At 39.8% G+C, this 18,948-nt stretch overlaps 2 protein-coding genes across 3 annotated transcripts in view; one reads left to right on the forward strand and one right to left on the reverse strand.

Annotated features, from left to right (window-relative positions):
* Positions 1–781: 781 nt before the first annotated feature.
* LOC121330199 (DDB1- and CUL4-associated factor 4-like) lies at positions 782–14,441 on the forward strand. Its single transcript, XM_041276539.1, has 14 exons — positions 782–858; positions 2,412–2,526; positions 2,836–2,924; positions 3,100–3,257; positions 4,014–4,096; positions 4,683–4,785; positions 5,399–5,542; positions 5,658–5,707; positions 7,108–7,187; positions 7,681–7,773; positions 8,067–8,164; positions 8,530–8,706; positions 12,547–12,661; positions 13,041–14,441. Exons 2-14 carry the CDS (start codon positions 2,414–2,416, stop codon positions 13,265–13,267), a joined length of 1,530 nt encoding a protein of 509 aa, XP_041132473.1. The 5' UTR covers positions 782–858; positions 2,412–2,413; the 3' UTR covers positions 13,268–14,441.
* The window catches only part of LOC121330198 (zinc finger FYVE domain-containing protein 1-like), a 58,506-nt gene continuing 45,275 nt past the window's right edge, over positions 5,718–18,948 (reverse strand). For both annotated transcript variants that reach the window (XR_005951841.1, XR_005951840.1), the window contains exon 12: positions 5,718–6,200. The gene's annotated coding sequence lies outside the window, so the exon portion shown is untranslated. The remainder of the gene's footprint in view (positions 6,201–18,948) is intronic.

Consider the following 18,948-nt stretch of genomic DNA (forward strand, 5'->3'; position numbering starts at 1 on the left):
ACCAGTCTGTTTTGTTTTGTTTTTAATTACTTTTTCTCCCAATTCAAATTACAAAGATCTACTTGTTTACATATTTAAAAAAATATATTTTTGGTAGATTGTTGTTCTTGGTAAAATACTGTAGTTTTTTCCAATGTGTGTTTTATTGTGAAAAGTAAGAAGGTCCAAAATTGCTGGTGCATCCCTCTTGTTTACATTTTCGTACTGTCTTCTGTAATTTCTATTCTGTGAATAAAGTATGTTTGCTCAGTTATATACTCTGCAATTTACAACACCCACTGGTCTGGAACAAGGACGTTTGTTTCTTGACCCCATCAAAGTGGTAGAACCCGTGACTACTAAACTCTCGGTTCTTCACTTAGTCGTGGCATACAAACCTGCACGTATCATTTCTTTATAGAGTGCAGCGTATATGTCTAATACCAAGCAAATTATGCAATGTATGCGTGTAAGAAAAGGGGTCGCTTTCACATTAGCTTACGATTGTCAATATTAGAAATATATGTCACACATATGTCACACACTGAATGCATTTCGCACGTGCAATAAATAGGTTGTCCACATGAGGTGCTGTTTTCATAAAAAAAAAAAAAAAAAAAAAAAAAAGTGACTGCTAATAGATATTGTGATTGGTACTCATCGACATGAGGTACATTTACCTTTAATAAATCAGGCTACTGTCCCTTTAAAAAATCCAATATACCCTAAACGGTAGTAATTTAACCAGTCCGCCGCTGCTGTAATTGCTACCCACTGGAACCAATCACAGAACTAGAATACGCCAGCGAATCCTGAGGTTAGACCAATGAGGGAACAAAGGCTGGACTAGTAGGTCACGTGGATGCAGCGTTGTAGCAGGTAATACAGGAAAACAGATTGTTACCGTGTTTCGAGTATTTATTTGTTTTATTGTATTTATCTAAACACTGCTCAGGATTATTTTTCATTGTTGTACTCGTTAAAGTTAAATGTTTATGTGATGTCCGTTGGGGGGGGGGGGGGCTTGTTTCATAATTATAACGGCTGTATTTTATAATGCAATAAACACTGAGGGAGGCTCTCTGTTCATCCCGTGTAGTACAATTTACAAAATATAAATAATATAGTGTTAAATATACGTCTTGTTAACATTTCTTTTAGCGTTTTATGTCTGTTTATTAATATATCACTAACACTTCTTACGTATGTGATGCAGTAAAATATTGCAGTCATTTTACTAGTTTTGTGAGAGACTTATCTAATTTGACTTATTTGTGATTTACGTTTTGTGTTTGGTGTTTTGAACTATTTTATTTATACGAGCGTTGTTTTGATCACTTTTCTGCCTCGAACCGTGGCAGCCAATCATAAAACGCCGTGCCAGTCTCCTGCCGCCTGTTTTTGTACCTACACTAGAAAAAACAGATGTGACATTCTGGTATCATAAATACTAGTTAATGCTACGTAGTACTCGGAACCGTGTGTGTGTGTAGCCCTCTGTTACGATAAAACAGCGAGTTTCTCTGTGTTTTTGTAACGAGCAAATTGGCAGTATTCACAATTTAGTGGAAAATGAATTCCAAACATTTTACTTTTTTGTAAATAAGTGTCTTGTGTGTTTTTTTTTTTTCCATCTGTAAATACACGTGGCGAAGATTGATAAACACTTTCAAATTACTTGTGGGTTGTGGCCACTATATTGTACTTATTTGTAATTATACTGTAATGTGAACTAAAACGTGCGTCTGTCTAACCCACCTACTGTATAGTAACATTTCAAACTGGTACTACAACCGTGTGCCAACTTGGGCAGCCTTAAAGGGTCATTTAAGTGTATTGAATACATATGCTGGATTCCAGTCACTTTGTCAGCTGTTGTCTTCTTTCAGGCGTCTCTCTGCTGCTTGTAACACCATTCATGTGTTTAGGCTGTTTCACTAGCAGTGTGTTGTCTTGGGTGTACAGTACATTTAGACTTGTTTTTATCAATACCAACTCTGCGTGTTTGTCATTCGTGTGTTCTAATATGGATCAGTTCTGCATTTTTCCCCTGGACACTGTTGGAAAGTTGATGCTCCAGCTAGGTTTCATGAAATAATCAGAACATAATTTAAGAATGAATTATTCTATTGTTAGGTCTTGTTTTCATAGGCCTTTACTTATTTAAATGTGAAATGGTTTGGGATGGCTTGCCATGAAAGGCGCTGTAAAAAAAAAGGAACAAGAGGAGACTGTTGGACCAAAGGAGCATGCTCTTGCTCACACAGCATTGTCTCCATGGCAGAAATGAATTCTGTTTTTAGTGTTTCATGTGTTTGATCTATTAATACCTGGTAAACTATTCAATGAGTCTAATTCCAGGAGATGGCCAATTCGCAATTAAGCTGCATGAGTCTCTAAAGCCCCCTCGTATGTTAATCTTGTTTGTGAAGGAATGAAGAGAGGCAACTGGCAGGGTCGAGGAGACTGGGGAAGAGCTGATCGAAGACGACATCACAATCCAGGCAGGCAAAGGGAACGTTGCAGTCACAGGCCTGCGGAACACAGGTAGTGTGTGTGTGTGTGTGTGTGTGTATGTGTGTAAATGAGTGTGTACACAGAGCTGAAGGGCTTTTGATTGAAACATCCTGAAATAAAATTTGTGTGCATCCCAATTATTATTATTTCTATTTATTTATTTATTTATTTATTTTACATTTTTGTACGCTACAGTTATACCTCTCTGAAACAATTTGGCCTAGATTGTCACAAGCTAGTTATCAGCACTGTCATCGTGTTTCCATGGCTGTTATGGATGCAAATCCTGAACTTTTTAGGGTACTTCATCGCATCCATTTTGTTGTTGGCTCTCTTAAGGTTTGAGCGCGGTGGTCCTGGGACGTCCCAGAATGAACCCTCCCCTGAAACAGCCTCCCCGAGCCTGCCCCAGAGCTCACTGGCGCCAGGTATGGTGGTTGTTTTCCTTTTTTGTTTTTTCTTTTGCCCTAGACAGTGTACATTTATTTTGACAGGACTCCTCCTATGCATTGCAACAGCCTCCTATTAAAGCTGTTCCAAAGATTTCTCTTAAACAATCAAGCACATTGTTTCCTGATCTTTGAGTTTTTTGTAATCCTCCAGAGCTCCCGGGGTTTTACTTTGACCCTGAGAAGAATCGCTATTTCCGCCTTCTCCCAGGACACAACAACTGCAACCCTCTGACCAGAGAGGGGATCCAGCAGAGGGAGCAGGAGGGGCGCAGGGTGCGGCTACTGGAGGAGGACGAGAAGCTCAGGAAGGTGAGGAGAGAGGGGGCGTTTCACTACAGCAGTGTTTTCCAGCCTTATGGTTCACAACACGTAAATAAGTCTTGTAGATGACCTATTAAAATGCAGGTAATTTAGCCTGACAAAGTTACATATACACATTGTAAGGGTTATTTTGAGCACATTTACTCACTTTTATAATTTTGTATTTCAACTTTAATGTTGTGTTTTGACCTGTTCAGTTTAGTTTTTTCACTAATTGTGCACTACATTTGATTTCCAAGAGAACAATAAATAGCAAGGAAGATATATAGTGGAGGCACCGAGGTTACTATGAGGGGAATGACATGACATCATGTTATAGGGGCATCATGCCCTTTGTCACTGTGCCATGCAGCTGTGAGTCAAATGCAGTGACAATATCACAATCTGGTGACATCAAAACTTGGTATAGCTACACAGCCGAACTTTTCACTACACCTACAGTTAAACTGACTAGCTGAGCTGGTGAGGCTGTTTTGGAAACCATTTGTCTGCTTTTAATGAAGCTGTGTGTGGGTATGCCATGACCACCTTCTTCATGATACTTAACCATGTAATGTTTTATCTGTACTCTTTGTGGGGGATACAGCATGTAAGTTACTGACATAAGTCACCCTTTGTCATTGAATTTCATAAGTTTATTTTAGCTTTACAATTACAATACCTCTGAGTGTTTTATAGTTATAGATAAAGTCACTAACATACATTGGCAGTTTTATTTATTTTTTCTTTCTTGCTGCCCTGCAGAAAAGCTCCCAGACTGGTTTGAACTCCACAGTCCTTTTACAGAAGAGACACCTGGGTTTAGTACCAGAGACCTCATACTGCAGGTAGAAAATGGGGATATTTACATGTACCGGTATTTGTCTGTAATTATTAGAACTCTTCTTAGTTTCAAGGTGTAAAGAATACATCTTGGTTAGCAGAGGTCATGCTGCATTTAAAAGCATGTTTCTACGTGTGAAGCTGATGTTATTGTATTCAGACATATTGAAGTACTAGAATTTGTTGAATTCTTTCAGTGTGTGATTTTGTTTATACAGTGATGTTAACAATGGTCTTGTCACTCAGACTAGGGAAGATGCTGGCAGGATAAAAAATAGTGCCGGGACCAACATGGGCTTTTCATGTTTTCAATTAGCTGGAAAACAAAACATTAAGCCGTAATACAGTAAAATGTGTGTTATTTGTTTCAGACTTAATTTATGCTTTATTGTGCTTTATTTATCAATTCTGTTATATGATACAAATACAAACATGGTAATTTCTGCTACTGCATTGATTTCAAGAAATTTTTCTTCTGAATTTTCAAGTAGTTGTTCCAGCAGTAATTAATATCGCGTAAGAGAGTGACTGCAGTATTAAGACCTGGTTGTCTCTAAGAGTGATCTCCTTGCCTAAAACCTCTGTTTTCAGGCTGATCCATGAACTGAAGGTGAGCAGCATGAGACGGCACAAGCTGGAGGTGCAGAGTTCAGACTCCAGCAGCCCCAACACAGACAACTTCAAACTCATCGTGGTGAGTTCATAAGCAACAGCAGCAATTTACAAAGCCCCTTCTGTGACCAAGTCGCCGCACATTGTACAATAATGCACTTGCAATGTAAAACCATTGTTTAGTCAAATTCCTCCCATATAAACTAATGATAGACATATTCTTTTAATGTAAAACACAGAAAGACAAACCATTTTATTACTGTTGAAATTTCGTGGTTTATAAAGATTTTAAATCTGTTGCGTGAAATATCTTTTGTTATTTCGATAAATACATCTTTCACTGCAAGGCTTTGCACTGTAGACTTATTTTTTCACAAAACGATTTTTAACAATACCTCTGGAAACTATGAGATTAGATATTTTTACAGAAAAATAATTAGTTTTATTAAAACAAGTTTAGTTAGTGTTTGTATATCACAGTTAATCTAATAAATATGATCAGCTCTGTCTTTTTCTCTTGTTTTATAAAGGGATCTGTAATCTTTCTATTTATCGTAATTCTGCTGTTATGTAGGAATTCAGTAAGTTTCGGGTCAATACAATCTTTGTGGCCAGTTTCTCAGGATGTTCTTTAGCCCAGCTGTAGTGTGATGCTGCTTGCTACTGTGTGATAGCAGCTGCTCTGATCTCTGCAGGCGGACTCTGCCTGCGAGCGCGTGTTCACTGTGAATGACGTGGAGCATGGGGGCTGCAAGTACGGCATCATGAACTTCAAGGGCTGCAGTGAGGGCTCCCTCTCCGTGGAGATGTGTGATAACCTCTACTTCACCAACCGCAAGGTATTGCTGCGCTTTCTCTATCTCGGTCTCTGTCTGTCTCTTGATCTCTCTGTTTTATATCTCTTACCTCCATCCCTGCAGTCAGGAACAGGTTTAACGCTTTTCTGTATTTTAGGTGAATTCCATCTGCTGGGCATCAGTAACGCACCCTGACTCCCACGTACTGTATCCTTTTGGTTTGTTAACAGTAGCACAGTGACACAGCCTACTTTCTGTTATGCTGAAGATTTCTTGGTTTTTGCTTTTCAGGATATGTACAGGAGGTTCTCCTATGTTGTAGGTCACTTTTAATCTATTGTGTTGTATTTTATTTAATTTTTTTAAATCTACAAAACAAAAATAGACGATGTGACTGGTGCGAGTGGAGTGATGAATAGAATGATTGTTCAAATAGTTATTTCTCCCAAAAACGTTTGTGTTTTTAATAAAGAAACAAAAGAGACCCACCCCTCTACCAGCAATGGTATCGGGGGGGACCCGGCTGGTTTGCAAACCAAAACGAAAAGTACAGTTATTTGTAAATCCCCAATCCACAGTCCCGTGCACGAAAATGTGCTCTTAGATCCGCGGAGGGTGTGATGGTGTCGTGAGGTGAAGGTAGTACTCTGGGTAAGTGGGCTGGCTCCGTGGCTGCAGTCCCCGGCCCCTTACTGCTCCTCTGTAAAGACACAAAACACAAAATAGCACGCAACAAAACAAACAAAACCCGCTCCGGCTGGTGGTTATGTTTCTCAGCGCAAGGCAGCGTAGTGACGTATCTGCTTTCCCTTTGTACCCACAACCTCCTCCCTGCAATCAACCCAATGCCATGGTTTCTCCAATAGAGAGCCGTCCTGCAGCTGATTGTAATAGAGTCGTTCCGGGTACTTGCAACTACGTGCCCCCCCCCCCCCCCCCCCCCCCCCCCCCCCCCCCCCCCCCTCCCAATATGGTCACCTTCCGGTCTCCACCTACTGTCCAGGTGGCCCATCGAGGAGGCAGCGAACCACTGTCCTTACACAGTGCCCTTTCTAATTGGGAGGGAGATTTACAACATTGATCCTTTCAGTCTGTATCACCGACAAGCAAAGAACCAGGAGGTCTGTTGCATTTTTTATCTATGACATTAAACATACTAAGAGCCGGACAAGCGTAGATGGGCCTATCATTTGTATATTTTCTTATGCTCTTACAGTATGTTCTCACTAGTAAAAACTAGAAATAAGTGACCCAGAACCTAATTTGAAAGCAGTATGTGCACATATTATTTCTATTGCTTTTTTTAAAATTTGATTTGAGATTAGTAAGTCTGACAAATTATCTTACCAAAATAAAAATCCCTTAGATTGGATGTACCTAGAAAGTAGTATTGCTATATTCATTGCTTATGCAGCCACGTCAGATAATTCAATTGCCTTTCGCCGTATCAATGGGCAATGTTTTATTTTTTAGATCCTGCGTTAGTTAAATTCTTTTGGATTTTTCACATTTTAGAGTGCAGTGTAGTGCAGTGCAGTGCATCAAAATTCAGGTCCCGCTAGTGCCAGAGATTGTGAAAGGTCTTTTTTCCCTAACTCGCCCTGTAGGCTTTGTCTGGTGGGCATCGCAGATACCCCCGGCTGTGTCAGCCTTCTGCCAGCTTCCTTATTTAGCAACTCCAACCCAGGTAAGTGCTATCCAGAGGCACATTAAGCAGCTCTGCTATGGATTTTACATATTGCGGTTGGTTTACTTTGGAATGTGTGGATTTGATTGTGCTAAAACAGAGATCTTCTGAAGCTTGCATATTAATAGGAATACCTCAAACCACTTTCCATTTACACAAACGTATTGAGGAAGATGAAAAAAATGCACATAAACTAGGTGGGGCATGTATACCCTACTCGGACTCCTTTCAAGAATGGTAGGTCAGTATGGTACAGTTTTGGAAGTCGCCTCTTGAAAAAATACATTTTTTAGGGGTGAAATGAGTGAATAAATCTTACCTGTTTTAATGGACTTTGGTAGTTAATTGACAATATTCAGGGTACCGCTGGACTTATGGGAACGATTATTCATTGATGTATTTATACCTGATCTGGAAAGCAGGATTGTCAATTCAGGGATATAAGGATATTTTAGTGAGCAAGCAAGGGTTGAGAGTGTGTTTTGTCTTTCAGATCAGCCGGGAATGCTCTGCAGCTTTAAGATTTCAACAGCCTGGTCCTGTGCCTGGTGCCTTAACCCACAGGCAGACAAGAAGTTTAGCACAGGTGAGAACTGATGTAACCCTTTCACATGCCCTCTCCATCTACCATTGGGACCAATTTTGAAACTAGTCCAATTACTTACCAGGATTGCTGATTCCTTGCTGGCAGGAATCAGTCTGGCCAGCTCTCTTAGGAGGAGAAAGTGACCTACTGAAAATTTGCAGATTGTCTTGTTGATTGCAGATGGAACTGGCGTCAGCCCCAGTTTGATATGAGAACAAGATAAGATTTTACAGACTGGTTTCATAGTGCAGATGGATGAGCGCCACAAGTATACTTTTTTAAAACTGTTTCAGGTTTATCGAGACTGGTGATTGTTACGGACGCTGTGACGGGCCGCAGACAGACCTATGGAATCAACAGTGACGTGCTGGCACAGCAGTTTGCACTGCGGGTAAGAGACTGGCATTGGCACTGCACATAACAGGACACACTGAGCTGTACGGGTGTAACAGTTGAACGCCACACCTGATTCTGTTTTATTGTGACTCCTTAAATTGAAGCCTTACTTCAGTGTATCAGTACTAGATGTGTATTAGTCATTATTAATATGTTCATGACATTAATTTGCCTAAATATAGTGTGATTATTCATTCAGTCGACATTAGTTAATTAGCACAATGTGTCCTTTAACAGTGCTTAAGTTAACTGTATTCTGAAAAATGATTTGTATGGGAAACTGATTCAGTGTGGCATGGTGTTGGGAGGGAGTCTTTGTTTTTGCTCTGTCATTGTAAAAGCATGTCTGTGCCTCCATAGGCTCCAGTGCTGTACAATGGCTGTCGCACGGGAGAGATCTTCAGCATTGACCTGCGGCAGAGAGCCAGGAGGGGGCACGGCTGGAAAGGGGTGCGCTTCTACCAGGACTCTGCCATCACCTCAGTGCGCATCCTGCAGGATGACAACTACCTCGTCGCAGCCGACATGCTGGGGAAGGTACGGCCCTTTCATTAAGGACCCTTGCACACTTGGCAAAAATAAAGGAAGTAGAGGTGTGGGGTACTCTTAACGTTTGTATATAAAAGTTATGCACATTTGTTGCATAACCCACAAATGTTTTTCCTGGTACATTTATTCAGGGTTAGAAACTTCCCTTGTTTATTGAAATGGCCAGTTGTCAGGAATTCTGAAATGCACGACTGAGTCAAGCCGTTTTTGTTACATAAAAAATGCAGTGCGGCACATCGCCAAAAATAAACTTTCTTGTACAATACACAAACCTAAAAAAAAAAGAAACCTGGAAACAGTATTTCATTTAAAGAGTGGCCCTGCTGACTTCAGATTGAAAGCATGTGTGTTGCCAAGCAAAGTCTATACTTTGAAACTTCTTCCTCCAATAAGGAAGTGTACACGCAGTCAAGTAGCCAAAAAAATACTGTAGTCATTAGAAGAATAATACGTGTATGAGTTCTAGATTGAAAACAGCAGTGTCATTGGGCACTTGGATTATTAGATCATTAAGGTCTGGCTTTATTGAAACGAACAATTTAACAAATGCATGTGCACAATATGAGCGTTAATCTGTGTTCTGTTCTATTCACGTATGGATGTGTGCACATTCTCGTAATAGCGGTAAAATCACAACTCCCCAGTATATTTGATCTTTTTGACTGGGTTCACAAACATGTATTTTCATAAAAAGGTTCCTGCTGACTGGTTACTCGCTGATGTGTGTTTCAAAACTGCAGAAATGCACAGATTTATGTTACCAGGATGTTCTCCTGCTCATGCCTTATTTAGATTTGGACATGATTTATTTGATTTCCCTGAGTTTTACTGTGTTGCGGTAGTTTTACATATTTAACGCAGGCCAGTGGGGATTGGTGTGCATTTACCAGTCACATGGTCAGGTTAAGCTGTTAGGTCCAAAAAGGTTTAAAATGCCTTCCTCCTGATCAGCTCCACTTCTTCATTAGGATCATAAAGCCGTCAAGACTGAAAAGAACCTTCTTATTAAACTAACAAGACTGGAGAAGAGTAAGTGTATTTTGCTTCCAAAGCCTCATCAAACTGTTTGTGTCTGCCAGACACCTTACAGTAGTCACTTGATGCTTTTAAAAGCAACTGACTGTTAAATTAATTGAATCAATTTTTTCCAAACACATAAATAAGGGGCTCTGTGAGTTCCTGTAGTATCCGTATCTGTTGAATAGTTTGCTAGCACAAAGCAAACTGCAATCTGTGACTGGCATTCCCTCGCTGCTGAAACCTTTCCTCTCTGCAAACCCCCTGCAGCTTAAAGGTTTGGAAATGCAGGGTTTAGTTTCCTCTGAAGCAGAACAAAATGAAGACCGCAAACGGACGTGAAAGCAATGCAAATTTTCTACAGAAATCTGATCTGGTTATTGGCAAAGCTGGTGACTACGTTTGGAGGTTTTTGTCCAAGATAAAAATATGAGACGCAAACTAAAGATGTTTCACACCAAGGATATATCCTGGTTTAACGAATATTAATAAACAATTAGACAATCATTTCGAGCAGTGCCTCCATCAGTGTTATGTCTAACATACAGCACTTGTTTACTCATTCATTAAGTCTGAATGTTTAGAGGCTGACTAATTTGGAGACTGAAGGTACAGGACATAACTCTCCTGCTTTAGATATATGTCCCTGTCAACAGGTATAAAAAGGAGTGTCATGTGCTTATCCAATTGCGATAACTTACCAAGGGCATTGTTTAGCACAAGTTATTGATAGTATCAAAACAGGGCTTTATGTAGGCTGGCTGTCTCCTTTTAGCCTTTCCATCTGTGACACATTATTACTTTTAGAGAAATGCTTATCCAATTTTGATAAACATGTTAAGATCGTTGTTTAGTTATGGTGTTACCATAATCTAGGGTATATGGAGTCTGTTTGCCTGTCCTTTCATACAGTGCCTATAGAAAGTCTACACCCCCTTTCAAAATGTTCACCTTTTGTTGCCTTATAGCCTGGAATTAAAATGCATTCAAATTGTTGTTTGTTTTTTTTTTATTTTATCTACACATCCTATCCCACAACTTCCAAGTGAAAAAAATATTCTAGAAATTTCTAGAAAATTAATTAAAAATAAAAACTGAAATAGCTTGGTTGGATAAGTGTCCACCCCCCTTGTAATAGCAATCCTGAATTAGCTCAGGTGTAACCAATCGCCTTCAAAATCACACACCAAGTTAAGTAGCCTCCACCTGTGTTAAATTGTAGTGATTCACATGATTTCAGGATATATTCAGCAGTTCCTGTAGGTTTCCTCTGCTGGGTAGTGCATTTCAGAGCAAAGACTCAACCATGAACACCAAAGCACTTTCAAAAGAACTCCGGGACAAAGTTGTTGAAAGGCACAGGTCAGGGGATGGGTATAAAAAAAACATCAAAGGCCTTGAATATCCCTTGGAGCATGATCAAGATGATTATTAAGAATTGGAAGGTGTATGGCACCACCAAGACCCTGCCTAGATCAGGCCATCCCTCCAAACTGAATGACAGAGCAGGAGACTGATCAGAGAGGCTACCAAGAGGCCAATGGCAACTTTGCAAGAGCTACAGGCTTTTATGGCCAAGACTGGTCAATGTGTGCATGTGACAACAATATCCCAAGCACTCCATAAATCTGGCCTGTATGGTAGGGTGGCAAGAAGGAAGACATTACTCAAGAAAGCCCACCTTGAATCCCGTTTTGAAGTATGCAAAAAAATACTGTAGCCATGTGGCAAAAAGTTTTGTGGTCTGATGAAACTAAAATGGAACTATTTGGCCTAAATGCAAAGCGTTATGTTTGGCGCAAACCCAACAGAGCGTGTCACCGAAATAACACCATCCCTACTGTGAAGCATGGTGGTGGCAGGATCATGTTATGGGGATGTTTCTAATCGGCAGGGACTGGGGCACTTGTCAGAATAGAAGGGAAAATGAGTGGAGCAAAGTACAGAGAAGTCCTTGAGGAAAACCTGCTGCCCTCTGCAAGAAAGCTGAAACTGGGACAGAAGTTCACCTTTCAGCATGTCAACGACCCAAAGCACACAGGCAAAGCTACACTGGAGTGGCTAAGGAACAAAAAGGTAAATGTCCTTGAGTGGCCCAGTCAGAGCCCCGACCTAAATCCAGTCGAAAATTTGTGGCATGACTTGAAGTTTGCTGTCCATCAGCGATCCCTAAGGAACTTGACAGAGCTTGAACAGTTTTATAAAGCAGAATGGTCAAATATTGCCAAATCTAGGTGTGCAAAGTTGTTAGAGACCTATCCCAAGAGACTCACAGCTGTAATTGCTGCTAAAGGTGCTTCTACCAAGCATTAAATCAGGGGGTTGGAGACTTATCCAGACTTTTCCAATTGGAAATTTGTGGCATTACTTGAAGATAGCTGTCAGTCAACGCTCTTCAAGGAAGTATTAACTCAGGCGGGTGGGGACTTATCCAATTATGATCTTTTAGTTTTGTATTTTTAATATATCATTTTTTTCTCAATAAAAACTTTTTTCCCCCTAAAACAGTGTGGAGTATGGTGTGTAGGTGAGTGGGGGGAAAAAAAATAATCATTTAAATGCATGAAACTGAGGCACTGACACAACCAAATGTGAAAAAAGTTCAAGGGGGTGTAGACTTTCTATAGGTACTGTATATGTTTGAGATACAGAACTATTTTGGACCTTCTACATGTCAATTTTTTAGTATTTCATTGACATGCTATTTTTTTCAGGCTTCCACTCCGTTTTCTGAAAGTAATCAGTGTTCTCCAGGAACTCAAGGTTGAAGCCATTGAGTTACTTGACCTTCCTGATCTCGTAACTTTTCAGATAAAGCTCTGGGATCTGCGGATGGCTAAAGCAGTGCAGCAGTACGAAGGGCATTACAATGAGCATGCCTACCTGCCCGTCCACCTGAACGAACAAGAGGGGCTGCTTCTAGCAGGTGAGGAACCCGAACATCGGCCGTGTTGCTTTGTTTTTCAGGAAATATTCCTGTTTACAGAACAACATTGTGCACTCAGATCTGTCTGTGGAGATCGTGCGAACCTGTTTTTAAACCTGTACTTTCATCCAGGATAAAGGGTTGGAGGTTCAGCGATGATTAGCTAGGGATGCATATTGCAGATAGCCACTTCTACAATTGCAATCAAACCAGGGAGCATTTAATACAAGTTACTGGTAGAATATAAAATTGGGGTAATTGGGGTTCCTGTCCATACACTGCATTTTTACATATTGTGGATATAGCTCATGGTGATTTGACAGTATGGTGTGTGTGTGTTTCTGCTGTATGTAACTGTGCTCTTGGTTGCTCTCTGTAGTCGGTCAGGACTGCTACACGAGGCTGTGGAGTCTGGGAGATGGTCGGCTGCTGCGGACTATCCCATCGCCCCACCCGGCTGGCAAGGACTCTGTGCCCAGCGTGGTGTTCTCTTCACAGCTTGGGGGCCGCAGGGGCCTGCCAGGACTGCTCATGGCAGTGAGCCAGGACCTCTACTACTTCTCATACAACTCGGACTACCAGGAGCAGCGAGGGGCAGATGCTTAGAGAAATTGACTTGTGTTTTAAAAAAATTAAAAAATAATAATTATTGAAGAAAACAAATATGGGTGTGGGGTTTTAGAAGGTCTAGCAGGAACTGGGTTCGTCGTTGCACTGGCAGGTTTACAGTAAGCAGTGTCTTGGTTTTACAGGTAAAATAAGACTACTAAATGAATTCATAAACCTGCAGCTGGAAGTATTGGTATAGTTCCTTAGTAATTGGTTTCCTGAGATGCCCACAGTGAGCTGCTGATATCTCCCTTGCTCCTCCTATCCCCTTCTTTACTCTGGCTGTTTACAGAGAGATACAAGGCTAGCCCATTTCCCTATTTGCTGCGTTTCTACTATCCAACATCCCATTCTGAAAATCTTCTCTGAGCACACTGTCCAGCATACTCAAGCGATGTTGTGAGAACAAAATGTGCAAAGCTACAGCTCAGTGAAATGACCAATTACATGATGCAGAGCAACTGGAAATGGTGAAGAATAAATTCCAGGAACAGGCTGTGTGAATGAGGTGCTTGCACTGAATTCATGTTTCAATAACACGTCTGATACAGAGTGTAAATGGGGTGTGTCTAATGTGACTCAGGGATTCATTGAATCATTAATGTCAATTGAAGCTTAAACCTCCATTGACCTGCAGTGAAGCCTGTAAGCAGTTACACCCTGTGGTTTTAGATGTGCTGTCACCAGTTCATTAAATTAACTCTTTCTATTAGACTTTTTATCATTTAGTCCCAAATTAAAAATACAAGTAAAAAAAAAACCTTGATCATACTTTCTAAGATCTGATTCCGATTTATCACCACTGCTAGACAATCAGTTTGCGTTTCAGTACGCTCATCTTTTCTCCACCCTGTTCAGTGTGATCCATCATGGTGCCATGCCCCAGGATTTAAATATTCAATCAAAATCAACATGGTACCAAATCATTTGGTTCCTTAAAATCCTGACTAGGCAATGTTTTGAGATCAACCCATTATTAGGAAGCACTGACAGGACATATGGCCTCCTATCATTGATACATTTTCTTGTGTTATGTATTACTCGTGCTATATGGGGAATAATGTTGCAGTGAGGTGAAGATGTCGAAACTGGTGGAACACTATATGCTTGTTTTTAAAACTGCTGATTAAATGTGTGACAGACACTGATAAATAAAAGGTGGTAGCAGGTATTTACTCATCCAAGTCAAATGTGTCCTGTCTTGGCTGCTCATGGCAGCCTTACAGCCTACTGAAAGTCTTATGGTAGGTTTTTTTAAAGAGTGTTCCTAATTAAATGTCAGTAATTTGGACATTCTTGGATAGCTTTTAGAAATTACCAATACAGGTACATGTCACCAATGCCATTTTAAGTTTGGATTCAATTAGAGATGGGAGACTTATCAGTTATAATTAACCCAATAATAATTTCCCTACAGTACTAAAAGGGATGGTCAAAATGCACATAAAAAAAATTGTTTCTCATTGAATATGTTGTCAGTAGAGTGTAGTTACATACATTTGTAACTAATCAACCATTTTCTGAGGTGTCACATTGTTTACAATAACATTAGCTAGATAAACAAAGCTGTCCACTTTTCATCTATTTTGATCACATGATGGGATATCTAGCAGCGCAATCTCAAAACCAGAAGATAGTCTCGAGTCCCTTTCACACTGGCACATCTACCTGGGTCCAGACCATATTTTTGTTGCTTGAGACACACCATGAACCAGATTACAGCAGGGATGAAGAAACATTTGCAATAATCAACATTTGGGCCGATGGTTCAATTCAGAGAAGCTTGGATGGAAGCGTCTGTAACAAGCTGCTTCTGGGGCATTCATACGCACATTGTGTACTTGCGTCTGTCAACCAGGTCAACCCTGCTTTATCAAAGGCAGTGTGAAATCACATAGCTGACCCGCATGACACCAGGTCGTGACCCTGGTAGAGCATGCAGGTGTTAAAGGGGCTTGGAATAATATGAGAATAAGGTAAAATAAAAAATAAGAAAATGCCCTAGTCTTCGATATATGTAGCCAGTAAGTTTATTTAATATAGGGCCACGTTTAAAAATCCTCAGTTAAGTGTTTAGGTTAAACTGCACCCTCTGGTGGAGGGATTTAAATATAACTTCATGACTGGCATTAACTAGTTACTAGCTAGCTACAGGTGTAGTAACACAAATGGATTTGAAGACATAGTTTGGGTTAGGGTTAAGTTTAGTATGCCCCTTTCAAAACAGTAAGAATTTGATGATGTAAATCCCCTGCCACCACTGTAAATACAAAGCTAGAGAGTAAATAAAATGAAAGATCACCATGACTTGCATTCACTGTGTGCACATGTGTAGTCAATGGAAGACATGTAATAGAATATTAAGGATGATTCATATAATTGTCTTCCAAAACATTGTGTATCCACTTATCATATTTTAGATTTAGACACAATGTACTGGGACATCAACACCAGGGCCTGAGTTAAAATATGGCAACATAGCATTTATTTTCTACCTTTTTGCCTTTAGTAAATAATTATTGCAAGTTTTAAATAAAATGTGTGCTCTCTCCTTTTCCATAAAAAACTACAGTACCCTTCCCACTCACTGATAAGTTAAAGAGCGTGGTTTTTCTGTCATAACTGGAAAAGACAGTGGTTGGTTTGGAAAAACGTGCATCGATGAAGGTATGGGACTATCCCAGGTTACAATAAAGAGCTAACAAAGATGAGAAATAGGGGTACACTGCAGGTTCAGAACTCAATGTGCAGCAGGATTTTAGGACAAAAGGAAAAGTTTGGTACAACAGTTAAGAGGAAAACAAAAGCATGAACACCCAACTAAATTTTCAGGATTATTCCAGCTCAAGTAGACCAGAGTAGCTGACTTGAGCTTGCTGTGATTGTGCGACTGTATGGAGGTAATACAAATGCCCAGCTTTCTCTATACTAGGCAGAGAACTTCAGTATTATTTTTAAGCTAGTTTCAATGGCTTTTCAACAAACAATTATTAATTGACGGGCCAGGAAACCCACTAATCTACTTGAGCTGGAATGATCCAAAAAAATGAACGCTCACTCATATTGAAGACCAGACATCCAATGACGAGACAACACAGACTTCTTTACAAGGGGAAATTTATCAAACAAGAAGGACAGTCTGAACCTCTCTTTACAAACCTCTGGCCTCTACACTTAACTGAAGAAGGAAGGGATGAGAGTTCACAAACTGCCATCATTCTGGGAGAAACTTCAAACAAGCATTTAAAACAAGACTAGAAAAGTAGAGGCTACCCCACTCCCTCTGGCAAGGAGCTTAAATACTTTATACTTTATATCAGATAACATATGTAATATGTATTTACATATGTAACGCTATACATCTGGGATACAAATAATACTGACCAATTACATCACTGACGAGGACAGCAGAAAAATAAACTTGACCTCTGTCTTTTATTTCAACATTCCTTCTTCTTAAAGGGAGAATAAAAATTAAATAATAAATAATTCGGTCACACACCATTCTTGGTATTTGGTTTCCAATTCTTGGTTTGCTTCGGTTTTTCATCATATCCTTAAAACTTAGTTGAAACCATCAGAGCTCTGCAAGGTTATTGCAATATGTTGTCTACTAAAGACCATTACAAGTTGGTTCCCCACAAGGGCTTTTACTGTCATCAGTGCAAAACTAATCTGATTATTAATCTCATCTTCTACACCTCTGCAAGCTTCCCTCTTGACAATTGTGTTGTAATGTGCAAGTTGAGTTCATTTCTGCTGTTAACAGTTGCACTTTTTTTTTTTTCTCAGAACAGAAAGCTCACACAGGTGTTGAAGGTGACACTAACAATGAAATTAGTTATTCTCTTATCTTTAGTCATTGATAATGCAAATCACCCTTGTGGGTAACTAACTAGAAGCATCTTCAAATGACCTTTAGTAGATACTGCTATGAATATTGCCAAGATAAAAATTTTCAAATTTCAAAGATGTAATAAAAAAAAAATTTTACACCTGAACCAGAGGGCGTTTAGAATTCTTAACCTTTCTGGGTGCATGTATTGTACTTGCTCCGTGTATTCATGGTGTCAGAGCCCTTAATAATTACACTAGTATGGAAATGATGTACTAGCCTCAGACCAATAAGGTTATCGATTTGTCGAGTCGTTATTTTGCATACGATATGTACATCATTTCCGGGTGCTTTATGTGTGTGTATATATATATATATATATATATATATATTCTATATATATATATATATATATATATATATACACACACACACACACACACACACACACACACACACTGAACAAAAATATAAACGCAACATGCAACAAATTCAAAGATGTTGCAGTTCATATAAGGAAATCAGTCAATTGAAATAAATTCATTAGGCCCTAATCTATGGATTTCACATGACTGGGAATATAGATATGCATCTGTTGGTCACAGATACCGTAGAAAAAAAAAAGGTTGGGGCGTGGATCAGAAAACCAGTCAGTATCTGGTGTGACCACCATTGACCTCATGCAGTGCGACACATCTCCTTCACAGAGTTGATCAGGCTGTTGATTGTGGCCTGTGGAATGTTGTCCCGCTCCTCTTCAATGGCTGTGCGAAGTTGCTGGATATTGGCAGGAACTGGAACACGCTGTCGTACACGTCGATCCAGAGCATTCCAAACATGCTCAGTGGGTTACATGTCTGGTGAGAATGCAGACAATGGAAGAACTGGGACTTTTTCAGCTTCCAGGAATTGTGTATAGATCCCTACCACATGGGGCCGTGCATTATCATGCTGAAACATGTGGTGATGGCGATGGATGAATGGAGTGACAATGGGCCTCAGGATCTCGTCACGGTATCTTTGTGCACTCAAATTGCCATCAATAAAATGCAATTGTGTTCGTTGTCTGTAGCTTATGCCTGCCCATATCATAACCCCACTGCCACCATAGGGCACTAGCAAAGTGCCCCGCCCCTGGGCTATTTATTTGTGTTGTATTTTACGTGTAGTGTGTTAATGTTAGTGTATAGTCATTGGTACACGGGATTTAAATGGGTATGTGTAACATAAGTGGTTTAAAATGTATATTTGTACTTAGGAACAAGGATTGCACAGCACTTCACGTGCAGGTAAAATGTAGTAATACGTGAGCACTGGGAATTGCACTTACTAATTCACGTGCACTTAGCAATCGAGTCTCGGTACAGCTGCATAAAAGCAGCATGTTTTCACTCACTCAAGGGGGTGAATACTTATGCAATCAATTATTTACTCTTTTGTATTTGTAATTAATTTAGAACAATTTGTAGATTTTATTTTTCACTTTGACATTATGGACTTTTTTTGTGTTGATCAGTGGCAAAAACTCCTAATTAAATCCATTTTGATTCAATGTTGTAACACAATAAAATGTGGAAAAGTCCCAGGGGGGTGAATACTTTTGAGAGCCACTGTAAATGGGTCTGTGTAACACGAGTGGTTTAAAATGTATATTTGTATTTAGGCACGAGGATTGCACAGTACTTTACGTGCAGGTAAAATGTAGTAATATGTGAGCACAGGGAATTGCACTTATTAATTCATGTGCAGTTGTACCGAGACTCCAATTGAATGATTGATTAGCAATAGAGTCTCAGTACAGCTGCATAAAAACAGCATGTTTTCATTTACTGGGGGTTGTGTG

This window comes from Polyodon spathula, chromosome 17, assembly GCF_017654505.1.
Source record: "Polyodon spathula isolate WHYD16114869_AA chromosome 17, ASM1765450v1, whole genome shotgun sequence".
NCBI classification, from domain to species: domain Eukaryota; kingdom Metazoa; phylum Chordata; class Actinopteri; order Acipenseriformes; family Polyodontidae; genus Polyodon; species Polyodon spathula.